Source organism: Lipophrys pholis, assembly GCF_963383615.2.
Source record: "Lipophrys pholis genome assembly, chromosome: 21".
In the NCBI taxonomy this organism is placed as follows: Eukaryota; Metazoa; Chordata; class Actinopteri; order Blenniiformes; family Blenniidae; genus Lipophrys; species Lipophrys pholis.
This window is the reverse complement of record NC_137649.1, coordinates 12,464,369-12,484,022: the sequence shown is the minus strand read 5'-3', so window position 1 is coordinate 12,484,022 and position 19,654 is coordinate 12,464,369. Positions and strand designations below refer to the sequence as shown.

The following is a 19,654-nucleotide window of genomic DNA, read 5'->3' as shown; positions in this document are numbered from 1 at the left end:
CTTTTTGTTTTTCCTTTAGTGACTTCAATATTTTCTTGCAACCCACAGATATGCTCAGAAATAGTTATATATTTAGTAACTCAGTGAGTCCATTTTTGTGCACAAAAGCAAAGAGTTTATCTGCACAATGAAGGTCAACACAAAACGTTACTCCAAGCGCACGTTGACACGTTACTGTGGGACTGATAAATGCAGTTCAGGTGGCCGAAAGAATATGTAATCATTTTATAAAGGAATACCACCAAACACTTTGCTTTTTGATGGTCGAATGTGCTCGGGCCTGGGCACCCAAGTTACTATAAAGTGTCACATATGTGAGTCATGTGGAGCCGGCAGTTACACAAATGCATTTCCTCTCTGATGAAGACACACAGCTCTTCTGCTCGGCCATCGCAAAGGCAAACATCAACTCCTCCTGAACTGCTGCTGACACCCACATCAGCTCCTCCTCCAGCTCCTCCCCCCCCCCGCTCCATCCCACTCCTCCACCTCCTCACCTCTTCCTCCCTCCTCTTACATGTTGCTCAGCGCTCAGATCCACAGCATGAGGCTTACACCTATGTGGGAATTTCTGCTAATAGTGACTGAAGGCTCAAGGCTGAATCTGCATGTTGAGGACGTCGGTGCAGCGTGTATTCAGACAGCTTGTTCGGCTGAGGTCTGCTAGGAGACAAAAAGTAATTTAGCCTGTGCAGCCTTGAGATTCAAAGCAGCTTCATTCCTTTTCCTTCTGCTGTGGAGTCGCTCAAACTTTGCAGAGAGAGTGAGAGACGGAGAATTGTCCTTGCTTTTTATTTAGAATTTTTTTATTTTTATTTCTCTGACTTTGAGCTCGCAAGTTTGTCGTTGCTGAAGAAGCAAACCTCTGACGAGACCTTCCTGGTGGCCGTCTTCACTGCCGAGAACGGGGAACTCTTTCCAGTAATTCACACTTCGGTGAAAAACGTCTGACCAGGCACCTCGTCAGCTTGATCACGCAGACACGGACTCTGAACAGCTGTTGCATTCGCCATCTCACCGCAGAAAGAAGCCGGAGTATTCAGAAAGTATACTACACTACGATGCGGACCAACTTGCAGCCATCAAAGTGCCTCGTACTTAGCAACTGGTGAGGATGAGAGACGGTGTGATGACCAACCTGTATTTGACAAGTGTGTTTTTCACCTCGTTGGAGAGAAGAGCACAGGGGAAAAGAGTCGGCGAGAGTGAACAGGGGAGGGGAACAGGGAGCCAGAGAGGGAAAGTGTGAGGCAGACATGCTGTGAGGCAAGAAGCAGAGAGCGAGGGAAGACCTACCGAGAAGAAAGCGGGGGAAACTCGGACGGACTGAAGAAGGAGTAAAAGGAAAACCAGAGTGTTGAAGACTTGGCCAAACGCCCATTTAACGCTGCAGCGTCGTGCTTTGTCAGAGCCCTACGGGGTGAGTATGTATTCTGTTTGATGTGGTGATAATGGAGCAGCTGTCAACTGACCTAACACACTGTTTAGTGCAATCAAACGCTCGGGTCTAGATTAAACTTTTATTACAGAATCATAAATGCCACTTCAGTAACTCCATTAATAAACCATGAAATAAGTGCTGGGATTCATCGGTTGTCATCATAGGTTTTATAGTCGAAAGACTCAAGAGCTCTGTCATACAAAGCATTTACAAACTCGGCATTTACGCCACAATAAAAGGTTGTTTATTTGATATTAAATCTGATTAGGTGAGCTTCAGTTCGTTTGCAGATGTTCTGCATTTTTAAAGAGGGAGAGAAAGAGATGGGGAGAGTTTGATTAAAGGCTTCAATAAATAAAAAGGAGATCAGTCATAACACAATCATCCCGTCATTTGTTCTATTGTCTCGGAGAAATAACCACCACACGCTTTCTACAACTGAGCAATGATTTGAGTGACGAGAATTTCAATAATGAGCAGTTCAAAGCTATTTTTCGAATAAAAAAAGATGTCGAGCAATGATATGGATCATTACATGTTGAGCAACAACTGGCTTTTCACTGAGGATGCAATGTATTTTGCCGCCATCTACAACACCTCTGGAAATGTTAATAAGCTTAAACACAAGGTCATTTTACAAAAATTGGAACGTTAAATGATTTCCAAAATTGCTTTAAAAAAAATTCAAGAAAAAATGTTTATTTGTTAATTCCATGACTTTGGCATTTTTGAAGTGCAGCAGCTTTGTGGTAAACTGTTTATATACATCTTACAAGGCAAGCAATTTCGCGCCACCACCATTATTTAAAGATGACACAACTCCAATCTTTTCAATTTTTTTTAATCAATAAGCATAAAAACCAGAAATATCTGATTATACCACTTCACTTAAGTTCCAACTAAATTGTCAAGTACCCATGATGGATAATTTTCCAAAGCAATAATCCAAAGATCCCTTGTTCGTCCTAGCTTCTCAAATGGGACAATTTTCAGCCTTTGTAATTATAAAATGAAATTTTAAGGGTCCGGAGCTTTTTTTGAACCATGTTTTGATGTAATATACGCCAAGTCATCTCAAAAGATCGATACCTCAAGGTGAAACTTCATAAGCACTAGCCCTGAAACAAAGGTTCAGGTATTTTAAGATTAAAGTGGGAAGGCTGTCTTGTGGGATGATCTCGGTGAAATGTCTATGATCCACCTGCGGCTTTTTTTAGCCTGCATCCATCCTCCACTGGCCTCATCTCAATCACCATTTACAAGGAAACGCACTAAAGCACCTATAATGCTTTCTTTCCTATTTCTGCCAAGCAGACGGTACACGATTGTGTTCTTTCCTCTGCTTTTGACGCCAGTCTCCTCTCATATACATGGCTAATCAAGTATCCATAAGGACATCGGAAGATATAAATGAATGGCATGATTGGGAGTATTCATCTCAGTTAGGAAAACGTCCTTGTGTTTGTCAATCTAGTTACCCGAATCACTGAAGCTCTAATAAGATTTCCTTTTGTCTCATTATGATTGAGCCTTGATAGGTCCCCATTAGCAGCCCTGGTAAACTACGGCTGCGGGGGAGGAGGATTGATCCTTGTGTTAATGTGTACAGATAGATGACCGTATTAGGACGTAAATAACTAGCCAGCTATTTCCCCCCGGTCATACAGGCGCACGAACACACACAGGAAAAAAAAAAAAAAAAGGAGGACCACACTGTGTGTACATTGTACCCAAGCAACGACCCAATCAATCCCCAACAATGCAAGGACTGAGACAACCCCTGGAAAAAAAAAGAAAGAAAGAAAAAAAAAAAAACGCCACCACTGGGATACAAAACAGTTGACAGCAATAAATATCTGAGGGCAACTGAAAAGCAACTGGATGCATTTGAATCTAAGCGATACATGTGCTGTTCATCACAGTTCATCTGTGCTTCATAACGACTGAAGCAATCAAGGTGATGAAAAGATTCTCGGCAGAAAAGCTTTTAGAACGCACAAAATATTCTGAGTGTAAAAAAGCATCAAGGTTTCATCATCAGTGAATAGTCATCTCTAGAGTCTAGAGGCCAGACTCAGGGGAAAAACGCTTCTGATGCAAAGAATCTCATCACTGGGTGCAATAAAAAGTATAATGACACCAATTCAAAACATATCAACATTAAAATGTACAGTATTTGGACAAGCAGTGAGGAGTAAAAATAGCCCTTCAGAAGACCACGCAACAATAGAAATCATCAAGTTCACATAATTTTGTCTGGTGGGAATTTTTCCAACCACACAAAGTATTATAGAGTTTCAATAGCATTCTTGTAAAGTCAGGGACTGAGAATTAACCATTTAAACATACTGTATCTTTCAATAGACCACGGCAGGGGAAAGTATTTTCAGAGTATTTTGTTAATACTGTGTTGAATTTTCATTGATTGCAGAATTCATCAGGAGAGTTGTAGGCTCTTTGTGGGGGAGGTGAGTAGTTGCAGAAGCAGCAAATGCATCTGCACACATTCAACAGAAGAGAGATTCATAATGAAATACAAACAGGCTGAAGGAATATAAACAGGGATTTATATAAACAGCAGCGACAGGTTCTGCTGAGAAACATCTGAATGGAAACGGCATGAATGGATGGCACCATTTTAAAACACAAACATATATTGAGCAACTCCGTTCCTGGAGAGCCCCTGTCCTGCACGTTTTCGCTCTCTCCCTGCTTCCACACACCTGAGTCCAATGATTCTGTCATCACCAAGCACCTAACAAAGCCCAGTGATGAGCCTGTCAATGCAATCAGGTGCGGGAGCTGAAAACAGCAATGTCTGATGAGATCTTTCCTTGAGCTTAAATTAAACCTAATATTTTGTATGCGTTTTGAAGAAAGACACTCATCCCTTTATGTCATTATGTCATTTTCAATAAAAACATGATAAACCCCAACCCTGTTGGTACATTGGGTGAGGTCTTGACCTTTGCGTGTCGGGTACTCCAGGTCCCATCCTGGTCACACAAACGAAAATAAGCCAACTTGCAGTGACGTGTTGTAAAAGAGAACAAAAAATAAAACCTTAAAAAAAAGAAACTCCTCCTACAGGTTGTTTTAACAATAAATAGGTTTGTTCACATGCGTGATTACACATTTTTTATTGAGTGGAGCATGAAATTGTGATTTTGAATTAAAACTCACTCCTCCCGAAAGCTCAAACAACGACCACACGAAGAGCAACTTTGTGGGATTGTCATTTTCCAGCACGTCGTTTTGTAACACTGCATGGCTTGACAGCTGCGAGCTGTGCCTCAGCGGGAGCTATAATTATAAAAACTGGCATCTAAAGCTTCAGTAACCTGTCCAACTGTTGAGCCAGTTTTGACAAAACAGTAAGTGCAGGTCTCCATCTGGCAGCGTGGCGCTGAAACCTGACATGTTTTCTCTTTCTCTCCCTCTTTTCCAACGAGCGATTCTTCCGTCACAGTAGTGGTGTTAAAAGTGCTGACCAGAGTCTTCACACTACTCAAGGCAGGAACTGGAGCTAATGACACCACAGACTTCCTTCCACCTACTTTTGTTTTCAGAAACACCAGTTTTGCTAGAAGAACAACACCTCCTTCCTGCTGGACAGTGAAGTGTCTACTTTGTGGTGTACCGTAGCCGATACAATGTATTTCATTTCAAATATGACCCTGCTGAGATTAGAGGGGGGGAAAAAAAAAAAAACACTTTTCATTGCAATCGCATAACGTGCTTGTCTCGGCCGAGAGATCATAGAAAGGCTACTTTTTAAAGTTTTGAGGTCTTTCTGTCTGAAACAAAAGGCTCCCAAGAGTTTTAATAGTTCACCCATTATTAGGGGCGAAGAGCTGGGTTCAGATAATCTTCAATCCTGGTCCTGGAAGGCTGCTCACTGACACCTCATCTTCATTCACTTCAGACATGTGTGCAATCACACACGTAACCGACACACGCAGCCAACATAAAAATATGCCAACGATCACGCGTGTATTCTCCCTTTTACAGTGTAAGAGGCTTTACCCTGCTAATGATGTGTTGTTGCAAGAGTAATGACTGAAAACCAATGAAGTAACTTGTTTTATTGCATTATTAAATGCAATATGCATTATTTTCTTCCAGATAGCAACAACAGCTGATAACAATGTAATCATAAAGTCAACAAACCAGCAATATTGCTTATTATCTCCTTAATATCCGTTTTAGGCCAGAACAAATTAGCACGATCCTTAATAGCATGGTAAACATTCAGGCTCTAAATTAATAGCAAAGAATACAACAAGCACAAATCACAATTTCCAAGTACCAGGAGCTGGTTCCACCAATAAGAGAGAGTCTACATATGTTTTAGGAGTTTGACTTTGGACTAGTTCAAGGTATGTACTGGGTTCTTCTGAGGCTGCTTGTGATTTCCGTAGAAATTAGAGGCACAGACAAGGTTGGGGAGACATTTTGGAGGAAGGTGACATCTGTTTCACGCAAATGACATTGTTGTTTTTGCTCCATCTCATCATGAGCACTTGTTACACATACCAGAACGGTTCCTGGCTAAGTGCCGTCTGAATGCTGAATGTGGACCAGCATCTCCTGAGGAGTTTTTGAAACTCTGAGTCTTGTTCAGCAGAGGTGAGCAGAAGGATTGTAAAAGTGAGTGAAGCAGTAAAGTTGAAGTACCACACTGCTAAAGTTGCAACTCCTTCATACTGTGCAGAGCGAGTTGAGCTGCTTAGAGCATTTGGTTAAGAAAAACCCTGCGCGCCTCCTCTTAGGGGTGAAACAGGCACAGCCAACAGGGAGGAGGCCCTGATGTCGACCCAGGACCTGAGATTTGATCTATTGGTCGAACAAAGAGCACTCATGAGCCCCAAAGTTATTAGTTTCCTCTTTCGAAAGTGGTAACGATGCTCTACTAGTTACTGAAAGCAGGAAGTAACGACTTGCCTTTAAAAGCAACTCGTGGTGTTCTTTTAAACGTCTCTGTGAATTAAACACGTGATATAAATATGCACAAAGTTGTTTAACTGCAGTGTTGCTGACACATTAGCCAAGTTCTCAACATTATGTGGGAAACACAAACTCAAATTAAATTTAGTTAGTTTGAGGAAGAGTCTATAACTTCGACGTTATCACTTCTTGAAATAAACAGATTTATGAATGACGAAAAAAAGAAATCAGCAAGCAGTTTTTACAAATCTAATCCAATATTCACTTAATGCTGTTAGCATCACTGACACTGTAGACAGTGTAATACTACTTATAACGGACATCTTCCATGTTGCAGTCAGGATAAATAATTAGGCTTGAGATTATTTAAGATTGCCTCATGCAGTTAAAAAAGGAGCTTAGTGAAACAGTAACCGCCTGCAGAACAGCTTCAGATAATGTTGGTGAACAGCACAAGCAGAGACAGTAGCTCTGCAGCTATATGGAAAACTTACCAAGTAATAAGCTCAATGAGACTTCAGAAAGTATAACTGCAATAAAATGTAATAATGTTAATCAGTTACCAGTGCATCACTCCTGAGATAAAGCAAAGTCACAGTGTACTGTTACTTTCTGATACAGTTGCTTCCCTGATCATTTCCTTCTGAAAGTTGTCATTTCACAAAACCTTGGTACTTTCCTTTTCTAAATGTGAGGCATCACAATAACAAATTCCACCCACACAGATATATATTTGAACAGTTTTGTTTTGGGCTGCTCAAATGTACTCAGCTCAGAAAAACAGCATTGCAGTATTATCAGATAAAATGCCCTGCTATGAAAGTCTGGACCTCTGCAGCTCTCATCTCCTTGAATTTGACATACTGTTGTGCAGCATAGCAAAAATATATATATATTCTCCTTACGTGATTAAAAAGTGGTAAAATTCAGCCTGTGATGGCAACCACATCTGATGCCTCCACCACACTGTAGGTAACGCTCTGCTGCTCCACTCTAGACCTCTCTGCCTCGGGATTTTGGAATATTGTAAGAATTGAAAGATACATTACAAAAGGTTATGCAACACTGCTGTAGGTCACTTCTGTCCAAAAACGCATGATATCTACAATGTGTCAGATTTTGTCCAATCTTCCTGTTGAAATAGATGTGTATCACAACACCTAAGATACAAAAAGTAATGAGGATCCACACGGCGAAGCATTCTGTAATAAATTTAAGCTGGGGGGGGGGGGGTTCTGTGGCGAATTCTTGATTTCATGGCTACCTTAATTAGTTAGAAAAACAGCTCTTAAAAGCATCGCCTCCCACGTACAATTAAGTATCCTCTAGAGAGCGGCAGCCTCTTGCTGTATGACGTGACTAATCTGGCGATGTGGGCAAAACACAGACGAGAGATGGGAGTCAAACTACTCACAGGACCACCTTTGGCATTTACGCTACAAAAGAAGAGAGAGAGAGAGAGAGAGCGACACATTGCTGCAACATGCTCAAACTTTCTGATGGCGTGAGGAGACAAAAGTAAAAAAAAAAAAAAAAAACTGCTTTACTGCCGAAAACACTTAAGTTAAAAACAGCCCCGAGGCTTCTTCCTGGAGCACGAGCAAGTTCAATCCCTGCACAGCTCGTCAGTGGGAATAAAGAAATATGACTATGAATAACAGGCCGAGCATGTCGAGCGAGTAATTAGTCGCACGTAGGATTCAACAGATTTGGATCCAAGAAGAAACAGCTTGTATGATGAGGGCTGTCAAACATGACTTGTAACTTTCCGATTATTAATAAATGTGTAGATTTTTCAGCCAGAAATTGCAATAATTAGTGTGTTGCCCAGTATGGTAACGCGTCCAAACGCTCTGAAACATCACCGAGTCCGTTGAGAGGCAGCAGAAGCTGTGAGTTATTGGCTACTGACATATATGCACTTATCCTGCATGCACACAAGCAACAATCAAAGTTATTTGAAGTCATGTTTTCTAACACCTAACAGAGAGGTGTTGAGTCCTGGTCAGGAGGCGTTATAGTACACCATGTTTTCAGATCTATTTAATGAAATTTAAAAAAAATTTAAACAGTGAAACTCATACATATATGTCCTCAACGGACTCTGCTGGAAGCCCAATAATTAGCCAGAAACTATTGAAGACATCTCAGCCTGTGGTCCTTCTGGACCAGGACTTGCCACTTCTATCTTACTTAGGCTAGGGAGCAGGGTCGGCCAACACATTTATCTTCAAAAGTTGGTGATGGGTCCGAATCTGACTGGCATGAGGCCATTCTACTGATTTTTCGAGAGCAGGAGATATATTGGAAAGTTATAGAGAGCGATACATGACCTCTGTTTACTTATGAAGTAAACACCTTGAAATGGTTTGTGATAATCTGTCATTTACTAAAACAGACATTTGACTCTGACATCATTTAAAAATACATCGGAAAACGACACTTACACATTGGAAACCTTTCAAACTTTTGAGTATGGGTGAAACTGGGAACGGCCCTGTTGTGTGGGAAAATAGGGGTGGAGGTCGGGCTTCTTCAAATAAGCATATGTGGTAAATTTGAGTCAATGAAATCAAGGACAGCGTGTTGGTATAACACCAATTTTAATAATGCTATCACTTATTACCCAAATCTCATCCTATCTAATGTGTAAACACATGAAATGATCTAATGAAATTAACTCCTTGTTCATTGAGTGCAGAGACTCTCAAAGAGCTTGAACCACCTTACACCTCCAAGTCCTATCCACTCTCACACCGTACATGCATGTTGGACGTTAAGTAGTCATTTTTATGTGAACGTCTGACTTCCTAATGTTTTTGTTTTTCTCAGAATAAAGTATTATTGCTACCAGCTGTTGGGATCTGCTCTTGTACTAATAAGATACTTAAATTAAAAAAAATATATATCTTGTGTTTAAATATAACCTGCAGCTGTTGAAACTTTACACTTACTGTTTTGTGGCCATTGACGCTCATTAAATCGTCTACATTACACCTACAACAACTTCACGTTCCACCTACTTCTTTATATCATGTCTCCTTAAAAATAAAAGGATGAAAATCATCCCGGATCCCTGAATTTTTAATTACCTTCAAGCTAAGTATACAAGAGGCATGTGGGATTTTACTGCCCAAAAACTGAGCGCTGAAGCGACTCACAATACAACAGTACAAGCCCAAAACACATTACATTTGGGTTGACATGCACTGCAGTGGAGGGTGTAACGCGAACAGATCCTACTGTAAGAGTCGGGCAGTATCGGAATTGAAGAAAAACACAAAACACTTGAGCTCTTTTTCCATACAGCTCACAAAACACTGGTTCTATTGTAGAAATAAGCATTAATTGTGAAAAACATCAAATGTGTTTCCTAATGCAGGTTTGTTTTTATCTCAAGCAACATTCTACAACCCCAATACATTCATTACATTGATATAAAGGGTAGATGAACTCAAACAATGCAAAAGCTTAACAAAAATAAATAAAATGCAATAACCCATAATAACCAAATAATACATTTAGAGTTGGTTTATATGTGCACTGCTTCACAGCTCATCATAAGCTTCAATCTGCTGTTAATCTGCTGTTGATTATAGAAAAGATCCGTTGAACTGTTGCGAGCACTGAAAGTTGGGCTTCTGGTTGCGAGTTATTATTTTTATCATCAGCTCAGGGACACACGGTATGGTAGTGGTTAACATCGGCTTGGGGGGCTTCAGTCTCCCACAACCCTGAGATAAAGTCAGATAAAGCAGCAAAGAGGATGGATCGATTATAAATTTATCTGTCGATTAATTAGCTTGTATAAGTCAAGTTGTTTGTCTTTGAAAGGCAAATGATGACGAAAAATATCAATTCTTTCCGAAAGTGGGATGGCCAGCTTTGATTTACGATCAAGACGTATTCATCGTATCGTCATTACAATCACTTATTCTTCTTCTTATGGGGGACTACAGACACTGGATAATACTCTGAGTTAATAAGCTAGAATTATACAAATTAAGCTTGAAAAATAACTAAATTATTCATTAAAGTTGTTGCCAATTAATCAGACAATCAACTTCATTAATCAGCTAATTATTGCAGCTCTACAAAAACACAACATACTGCAAATAAAACCTAGAAGCTTCCAACTTGCAGGAAGATTTGGCTGCCAATGATATCGCTCCATCACAGATCAACCAGCATTATTCATAAGTAGACGATTGCAGAAACCCTCTTCGGCCTATTTCATGTTGCCGTCACAATCAACAGACTCTAAAGCTGACACAAACAGCCCCGGCTGCCCAGCGCTCCATCAGCTCCATCATTCAGTGCAGAGATGAAGCCCCACACTGACAAACACCCTCCCCAAAACCAAACTTCTCTCGGTCGACTCGTCAGGGTGACTGAGCCGCCTCAGAAACTGTGCAACAAATAGAATCAGCCAGGAGAGGATGATGAAAGTGTGGAGAGAAGTTGCAGCATCCCCAAACAATCAGGATGTTGATGAGATCAGAAGATTAATGAGCTGCAGTCAACCCGCTCACATCATGATGCCCCACCAACTAATGAAATAATTGATGGAAAGCCAACAGTTTTCGCCAATCAAATCAAGCATGAGCTGCTCTGGTGTTTCCAGCTCGGTGGAAGCTGTTGATGTGAACCTCAGTTTTAATCTCCGACTTCCTGTCTTATTCTAATTAACATGAGACACAAGAAAAAAAATGTATCTTCCAGTTGAAGAACAATTCGGTCTGTTTTAATCAGACATCGCTGAGCTCTCATAGTTCTGGTCCTTTGGGAAAAAGAAATCTCAACAGAATCAAAGACTGTGGAGAGCTCAGGGGCCAAAACAGCGGACTGACCATTCAGGCTGAAATGAGCAAAAACAAACAAATATTTTCTATGCAGTCATCCGACAGCGGCGTCCATACAATGAAATCAGAGTCCTTGAAGGAAGCAGTCATTTCCTTTTCGACTAATTAGAATAGAGACGACTTGAGAAAACTGCTCACAGAGCTGATTTCCACTCCAGCTAATACACAGATTAAAAGTCAGCACTCTTGAACTGCTTCTTTATTCCAGCGATGGTTTAAGTACTTTTAGTCAGCATTTATTTGTGCCATTAGATCACTGGTGGGCACTTCCTTTTCCTGAGGGGGGCATTTCAGACCAAGGACTACTGTGACAGGCTGGGCCATTACTTCTGCTCAGTGTGAATATGAATACTACTTTTAATAAAAAGCAGTATGACGCATGGTTTTAGGCTGCACGGTGGAGTAGTGGTTCGCACTCTTGAGTCATAGAGAAAGCCGTGGGATCGTATCCGAGCTGGGCCTTTCTGTGTAAACTTTGTACGTTTTGTGGGTTTTTCTCCAGGTGATCCAGTTTCTTGCCACAGTCCAGAAACATGTATCTGAGACCAAACATTGAATCTAAAATCACCTGTAAGCTTGTATGATTGTCTCTCTGGCAGACTGTCTATGGTGTATCCTGCTTTTACGCATAGTCCACTCGAATTGACTCCAGCGCCATCCACGACCCTGAGTTGGATGAAGCGGCATAGAAGACGGATGGATAGTTGGTCTGGATGAGCTAATGCTTGAGCCGTGCCTCTGTCCAAACAATTTTACATTCATGCTTCTATCTCAGATACTCATTTAAGGAATCCAAAAGAACAGACCTGTTATGCAATGTCCTCCACTGAGAACTGCAACAAGCTGGTGTGTCCTCCCATATAAATCCATCAAATCCCAAATCAAACGCAGAGGCCGGCTCTTCTGTGAACACTGCAGGCGTGGATGGAAAAACAAACATCCGCTTCCTGTGTTATGTGCTCAGATCTTACCTGCTGACTGTAGCAGGACATGGTAGTCCATTCCTCTCTGAGCGGGCACGTCATCGTCTGGCTGCTGCCTCTCCGACTCCTCATAACGGTCCCAATTTGACTCCAGCTTCCTCCTGGAGAACACCTCCGCCCTGTAATCTTCCTCCTCAAACGTATCGTCTTCATCTTGATCCTAAAGTGGAGTACGGGAAAAGCATTAGTAGGCTCAGCAAGCAGAACGAGAAAGCCCTGGGTTGTGACTAATGGCCAATCATCAGACTACAAATAAAGACTTAAGAGTGTTTACTTGTTCAAATAGATGACTCAGGAGGCGGCACAGTGGGAGACGAGGCAGGAGGACAAAGAGACCGGCATGGACATGCATGCAACCGTTTGGGCAACAAAATGTCACAAGGTGAGGATTATGTGACTTTCGCTTTTTGCTTTATTGCGGAAAGACATTTTAAACACTTTTTTTTTTAATTTCTGGAAAATATGCATCAGGTGTATTAGTTGGGTTAATTATTTCTACATTTACACAGACATATTTATGTATTCTGGTTTTAAAAAAAGGAAAAAAACATCCATTCTTAATACGGAGAGAGAAGAGAAGCTGCCATTTTGATATTCAAGGTCTTGCAGACGACACTGATGGCAATAAATCCAGTTAAGGTTTTGAGTAATGTTATTCTGAAAAATTGTATTCTTAGTCTTGCTAATAAAAATAATAGCAGTTTGGGCTAATTGTCAATTTATTACATAAATAACAAGTCCTTTTGTTTCTACTGAGAATAATGAGCCCAGATTGTGTGCCGTATTAAAACCAACACTTTTAAAGGGTACGCCAGCTTTCAGCAAAATATATATTTATATTGTCAGTGAGACACTACAGTTCAACCTGAATTAAAATACCATATGAACCATAAATTGAGTCTGTACAGGTTTAAGTAAAACATACATGATGCAATTACTTAAAGGCACAATAATGGATCAATGCCCTGTTGTTGGCATTGAGGCGAATACACTGATACACTGACTTGAATGGAGCCTCAACTGGGAGTTGGAAGGTTTGTGGGGGGAGGGAGTGATAGAGGGATGAAGAAGAATTATAGAGAGACAAACGTAACAAATAACTTTGAATATTGGTTATTAATTATTGGTTTACTGGTGTCGACTCCTTTAGTCTAAATGATTTTCCCGTCTCATAAAAGCAACAGTGAAAGAAACAAATTTTACTTGAGAGCAACATAATCCTACAGTAACAACAGATTTGCTGTTATATCTTTTTACCAATGAGCCAATATGCAATTGAGAATATTTGTCTGTATCTTGTGACCTGTGCAGAGAGTTTCCTCTCTTTCAGGATACGGTTTCTTGGGACCCAAACTCAGAGAAGCAGTTATGTAAAATAGATAGAATGGTGGCTGTACGGTAGTGCCCGGGGGCCAATACTGGCAGACCAGGTTAAATACAGCCCATGAAATGACATTGCGCAGTTTAAAAATGACTCATTCGACAAGTCTATATGTTTAAGATAGACTACTGATAATGTGTCCACTGATGGGTGCATTCACTATTTCTGTAAGGTCTGCAGACACAACACTGAAAACTACAAGTCGATAGAAAATAGCTGCAAAGTGCAGCGAAAGCTAGCACCCAAAATAACATCAGCATTGATGCATACTGTATGAACGGAGTTAGGATAACATGCATGCTAAAGGCCGCAAAATGTTAGACATTATGAGAGGCAAATTTTTAAAAGAAAATCACTCTCATACTCTTCTTCTTCTTCTTCAAAAACAAAAACGATTTCAAGGGAACATATGAAAGGACAAATGTCTACAATGCCGTATTTACAGTATATATTCAACAAGTAGTTTTCAAGATGCCAAATAAGCCTCCTCTGGATCTCCAGCTGTAATTTTATCTGTTTTATAGTTTGGCTTTTTGAATGATTTTACTGCAGAAACTTAAGAAAATTATGAAACATGGATTTGTCTATTTAACAAACTGTAAAAACAACACTTCTCCCAATGCATTTAAAAATATATATATATCATACATATCAACATAATAATTACGTCTAGGTTCTTACTTGCTGGATCCGTCCCTCATTGCCACATACATGTTCATTGTCAGAAGGCAAATCTTTGGACTTGCTCGGTTTTCCCATGTGCTCCAGTTCAAGCCAAAGTAAACCATGTTTGTTTTTTCCAGCAATATCATCTAAGACCACGTGGTAGCTATGGATGCGCCAAGAGAGATTTTTATGATTGCAATCAAGGAGCCCCTAAGAACCAAAGGAGATTCCTGTGATTGCAATCACGGAGCCCCCATTGTTTCTCTTCTAATTCTGTAGTTACCATGGCAGGGGCATTAACTGACTGAGTATCCCAGTGTGAATAAAGAAGACGCCTCTAGTGTCAACACCCAAGGCTCAGCTCGTGCAGAGATAATGCTACAGTGCTGCAGGAGACAGATCAAGTGCTGCTGCAGCTGATTCACATAAAGATGTTCATGCAGTTTGATATGATTCTTTCCAGATGGAATGATCGCATGTATGCAAATCACACTGACAACAGAAATGTGTGGAATATAATGAATTTTTTTTTTCAATGAAAAATAAACAGAGCTGCACAAAAGCATGCCACGTCAAACCGAGCATCCAGTCAGCCGAGGAGGAAAAGTTTGCAGTCATGTGTCAGCCTCTGCTGGGTGAAACCAGCTTTACCACCAGCAAACGACTGCTTTGAAATTAGTGATAAATTAGCCGAACAGAAGATAATGTCACGCTGATATTGACAGTATCCTCCGGGAATTTGTCCTTCACCTCACGGAGAAGTTAAGACAAATTCCATACTTTTTTTACATGGAGTTTGGCAAAGCGGGCTAACGGGAACGCTCACCCGCTGATGGAAGTCTGCACCGCGACCGCTTCCTCCGCGTCCACGACCCCGGTAGTGGTCCCGTTTACCCCTTCCGCGGTGATGGCCTCCTCTCCCTCTGCCACGGTGCTCACCGCCAGAACTTTCGCTGTCGTTTCCACCCCGTCCACTTCTTTTCCAACTGCCTCCTCTGCCTCTGCTCACTCTACCCTCCATTGCTGTCAACAGGGGGCGGACAGTTTAGCAGGTGACACGTCGCCGGTGTGTCGGAATGGGTGCAACACCGATTAGAGTCCCAGGACAGATTGGTTCCGGAATGCAGTCGCATATGCTGTTAGAGTAACGTTTGTTTAGGAAGAAATACGATTTTTTTTATAAATAAATAAATAAATAAACAAACAAACATGAAGCTTTTGTTCTGGTGTACAGTTTAAAATTAGTGGTGAAGTGGTGTACAGTTTGAAATTGCAAGGTTGTGATAAATTGTTTTTTAGTTTTAAAAGACAATATGAATAAATAATAAAGGTAACCTAAATAAAGTATACATTGGATCACAGTGGTATTGTGGCTAGCACTCTCACCTTGAAATGAAAGGGTATCCCAGGGGTCTTTACTATATTGAGTTTTCTTGTTCTTGTTGTGCATTAACAGGTTTTCTGAATGTGAGCATATGATTTTCTTTCTCTTTGTATTTGTCCAGTGATGAGCTGTGCAAGCTGCACCATGCCTTCAAACATACTCCCCAGAATTGGATAAAGTGGATGACTGAATGAAAAATACAAGTTCTTTATTTCTCACTGATGTTTTCTTTTTGTTTCAGGAGAACTATTCATTCTGCTTGGAGCCACAAAGGGATGCATCTCAGCTGTAATTCAAACTGATGATACAGCACCATGGATCTCCAAAATAGCTCCATTGGCAACAATTCGATCGTCCATGCTGCTCCTCACAGCCTTTGGGAGGTTATAGCTATTGCTACAGTGTCGGCCATTGTCAGCCTGATAACCATAGTTGGGAATGTCCTGGTGTTGCTGTCTTTCAAAGTGAACAGCCAGCTCAAGACTGTTAATAACTATTATCTTTTGAGTCTGGCCTTCGCTGACCTTATTATAGGAGTCCTGTCCATGAACTTGTACACTACATATATCATAATGGGTTACTGGTCTTTGGGGAACCTGGCGTGTGATCTTTGGCTGGCGGTGGATTATGTAGCCAGCAATGCCTCTGTAATGAACTTACTTGTCATCAGCTTTGACAGATACTTTTCCATTACAAGGCCACTGACATACAGGGCAAAGAGAACTCCAAAGAGAGCCGCCATAATGATCGGTCTGGCTTGGCTGGTGTCTTTTGTTTTGTGGGCTCCACCCATTCTGTGCTGGCAGTACTTTGTTGGAGAGAGAACAGTGCCAGTGGACCAGTGCCAAATCCAGTTTTTGACAGAGCCTGTGATCACATTTGGGACAGCCATTGCTGCTTTCTACATCCCAGTGTCTGTTATGACCATCCTTTACTGCAGGATCTACAAGGAGACACAAAAAAGGACCAAAGATCTGGCAGAGCTGCAGGGCCTCACAGCAGAGAATGTTCCAGAGGGGAATAAGCCACAGAAAACCATCATTAAATCTTGTTTTCATTTCACCAGGGACAGACGAGAGCCAAGCCAGGCTTCCTGGTCATCGTCTAATCAAAGTAATGCCACTAAAACTACCACGAGGTCAGACGAGGCCTGGGTTAAAGCAGATCAGATCACTTCTTTTAACAGCTACACTTCATCAGAGGAGGAGGAGCATCATGTTTCAATAGAAACCCCACAAGGATCCTTCAAAGAGGAAGGTGGACCCAGTAGTAAGAACGGGCAAGTGACCGATTACACAGAGGACCAGTATTTTTCCACAACCCCAAAGAAGAACAGTAAAAAGTGCATCTCTTATAAATTCAAACCAGGCACCAAGGGTAAAAACAATGATCCCGCAAGTGCGACACGAAGCCCACCCGAGGCAGAACAGCCCCCCAAAAATGCCTCCCCGTCCTCTGCCTCCACCACCTCCAAACCCATTGACCCCGTCCTAAAGAGCCAGATCACGAAGAGAAAGAGAATGGTGCTGGTGAAGGAGAAGAAGGCAGCCCAGACTCTCAGCGCGATCTTGCTCGCCTTCATCCTCACATGGACGCCGTACAACATCATGGTGCTCATCTCCACATTCTGTGTCGACTGCATACCCACGTCTCTCTGGCATCTGGGCTACTGGCTGTGCTACGTCAACAGCACCATCAACCCCATGTGCTACGCTCTTTGCAACAAGACCTTCCAGAAAACCTTTCGCATGCTTCTTCTCTGCCAGTGGAGGAGGAGGAGGAGAGGAGAGGACAAGCTCTACTGGGGTGGACAAAACCCAAATGTAAACAATAAAATTACTTGATGTGGCTCTGCGGTGTGAAAGCAAACCTCTAGATTTAGTCCATGTGTTGGATTTCCTTGTGCTCGGTGACCATCTTCTGCTTTAAGTGCTGACTGTATTATTGACTTACATGTTGGTGGAAAATGAGCTGTGTAATTCAGCACTTAAATGACTGTTTAATATTGTTATAGGAAAGATATCTTACGGAGATGGTTGCATATCCATACAATTAAAAGTAAATAAATTGGTTCAGATTTTGTCATGTCTACCCGATGAAGGAGGCCACAAATTTCACACAGCAGTGACCGTTTGCAGTTGCAACTCGTAAGGCTGCAGATTAAAATACGGAGGTGTGGAAGTAGCAAATTAATTGAAATAACCTTCATCTCTGTGGCTTTGGTTAAAACTCATAGCTAGAAGCTATCAGCTGCCATTTGATAAACACACACATTTTTATCAGTTGTATTTGAGTTCATGGGTATAAGTGTCTGACAGGGACGAGAAAAAAAAAAACCTAAATTGAATGAATTATTTCAAATTCAGTGACATCAGTTTACAGTTCATCATGACTTATAGGAGCCCATGTTAAATTGGTGGAGTATATTTCATTATAATACTCACAAATACTCATTCCAAATGTAACTTTGATATAGTTGTGTCTGTAATTGTTCCTCTTATTCATCTTAGTTGTACAAACATCCAGTACTAGGAGACAGCATTCACAGAACTAGTTCTGCTATAAGTACTATCTAAAGATGGAGTTTTAAGAAGATTCTTTTTTTATATAAAAGTTTTTGTTGTTCATTTTTGAGTTATTTTTTAACTATATATTGTTTATGTTACTTTTACTGGTCATTTTAAGGTCGAGGGTGTAATACACATTTTGCCCAATGTCAACTGGAAAAGACTTCAGGCCTGTAACCCTACTCTGGATATTGCAAGTATAACCTTGATACCTTGATACCTTGATTTTAAAAATAAAATAAAGCACATCACAAACAATGATGTAATCAGACACAATAGCATGACCACTGGGAATTGAAGTAAGCAACGCAGGCAGTGTCGATATCATTCAGTTTTGACAATTGCAGACTTTTCTGCTGCACTCGTTGGGGTTAGAGGACAGTAAGAGAAAAAAGGACAGAGACTGAGAACAACAAACAAGGTGAAATCAGAGAGGAAGCTCATTAACTTTCTGTATTCTTGATGGGGGAATGACTCACTGAACCTAAAATTGCAGTTATGCTATCCAAGATCCTGCCAAAAGGTAGAGGGAGACAGAGAGAGAGAGAGAGAGAGAGAGAGAGAGAGAGAGAGAGATCAGAAATGAGAGAGGACACACTACAGGAGAGCAACAGACAGTTAGTGACATGTATTAATGACATCTGCATTTATGGAGAATAAACAGGATCAATTCGGCAGCAAGGAAACAATTTTCTAGTTTCTAGTCTATGGTGGTGAGTAGCCATCAAAACTGGCCTAATTAAAGAAAACGGACTGGCAACAGGGTCACTAGTGGCCAAGGTGCACTGGTGCAGTTGGTAACATGGGGTCCCACCTCGCAACTTATTGGAAAGTCAGAAGATCTGCTATTGACATTTTGGTGCCAGAGACCACTGTGGCTTCAGGTGGTCATGGCCGTTAGGACACTCACTCCACAATTATAAGAAAACAAATTCAAAGTTGCACTGCAAATGTTCAGTATTTACCTACTTCTAAACAGTTATTCTCTTTTTCCATCCAATTCTTTTGGCTGTTTACCTTTTGCTTTTATAATTCTCTCTGTAACACTTCAATCGATCTAAACATACCTGAAAATGCTGTTTTTAGTGTATTGTTTGAAACATCTACACTCTCATTACACAGGTTTAATTTTCCATTTGTTTTAGTCCTTTTGCATTAAGTCTTGCGTTTGTGCAAGTGATGGAGATTTCTTTTTTTTTGTGCACTCAGATGTTAATTGCACTGACCCACATGTCAAAGACATCCAATTTCACCCTGACAGCATATGTCCACATGAGAACAACAAAACTCAACCAGTATTGTGTTTTTGTCTTTTTGAACAATGCAATTTGATTAGTTATGCTGTGTTTGACAACAGATGAAGTCAGGACGGATAACTTTGTGCAGAAAGATTATACTTTTATAACATGATCATGCAATTTGA

At 41.0% G+C, this 19,654-nt stretch overlaps 2 protein-coding genes across 3 annotated transcripts in view; one reads left to right on the top strand and one right to left on the bottom strand.

Annotated features, from left to right (window-relative positions):
- aven (apoptosis, caspase activation inhibitor) overlaps positions 1–15,324 on the bottom strand; it is a 39,776-nt gene extending 24,452 nt beyond the window's left edge. The window contains exons 1-2 of one of the 2 annotated variants that reach the window (XM_080490902.1): positions 15,107–15,324; positions 12,222–12,393 (exon numbers count right to left, since the gene is read on the bottom strand). In XM_080490902.1, the coding sequence (XP_080347028.1) occupies positions 12,222–12,393; positions 15,107–15,301 (367 nt within the window). In that variant the 5' untranslated portion in view covers positions 15,302–15,324. The remainder of the gene's footprint in view (positions 1–12,221; positions 12,394–15,106) is intronic. The other variant, XM_080490901.1, reaches the window with a different exon arrangement.
- Positions 527–17,744, top strand: chrm5b (cholinergic receptor, muscarinic 5b). Its single transcript, XM_080490900.1, has 2 exons — positions 527–1,420; positions 15,906–17,744. Exon 2 carries the CDS (start codon positions 15,979–15,981, stop codon positions 17,506–17,508), a length of 1,530 nt encoding a protein of 509 aa, XP_080347026.1. The 5' UTR covers positions 527–1,420; positions 15,906–15,978; the 3' UTR covers positions 17,509–17,744.
- Positions 17,745–19,654: the final 1,910 nt, after the last annotated feature.

Bases quoted from the DNA above. Each gene is read 5' to 3' on its own strand.
- chrm5b (XM_080490900.1), top strand. From the start codon at position 15,979: ATGGATCTCCAAAATAGCTCCATTGGCAACAATTCGATCGTCCATGCT.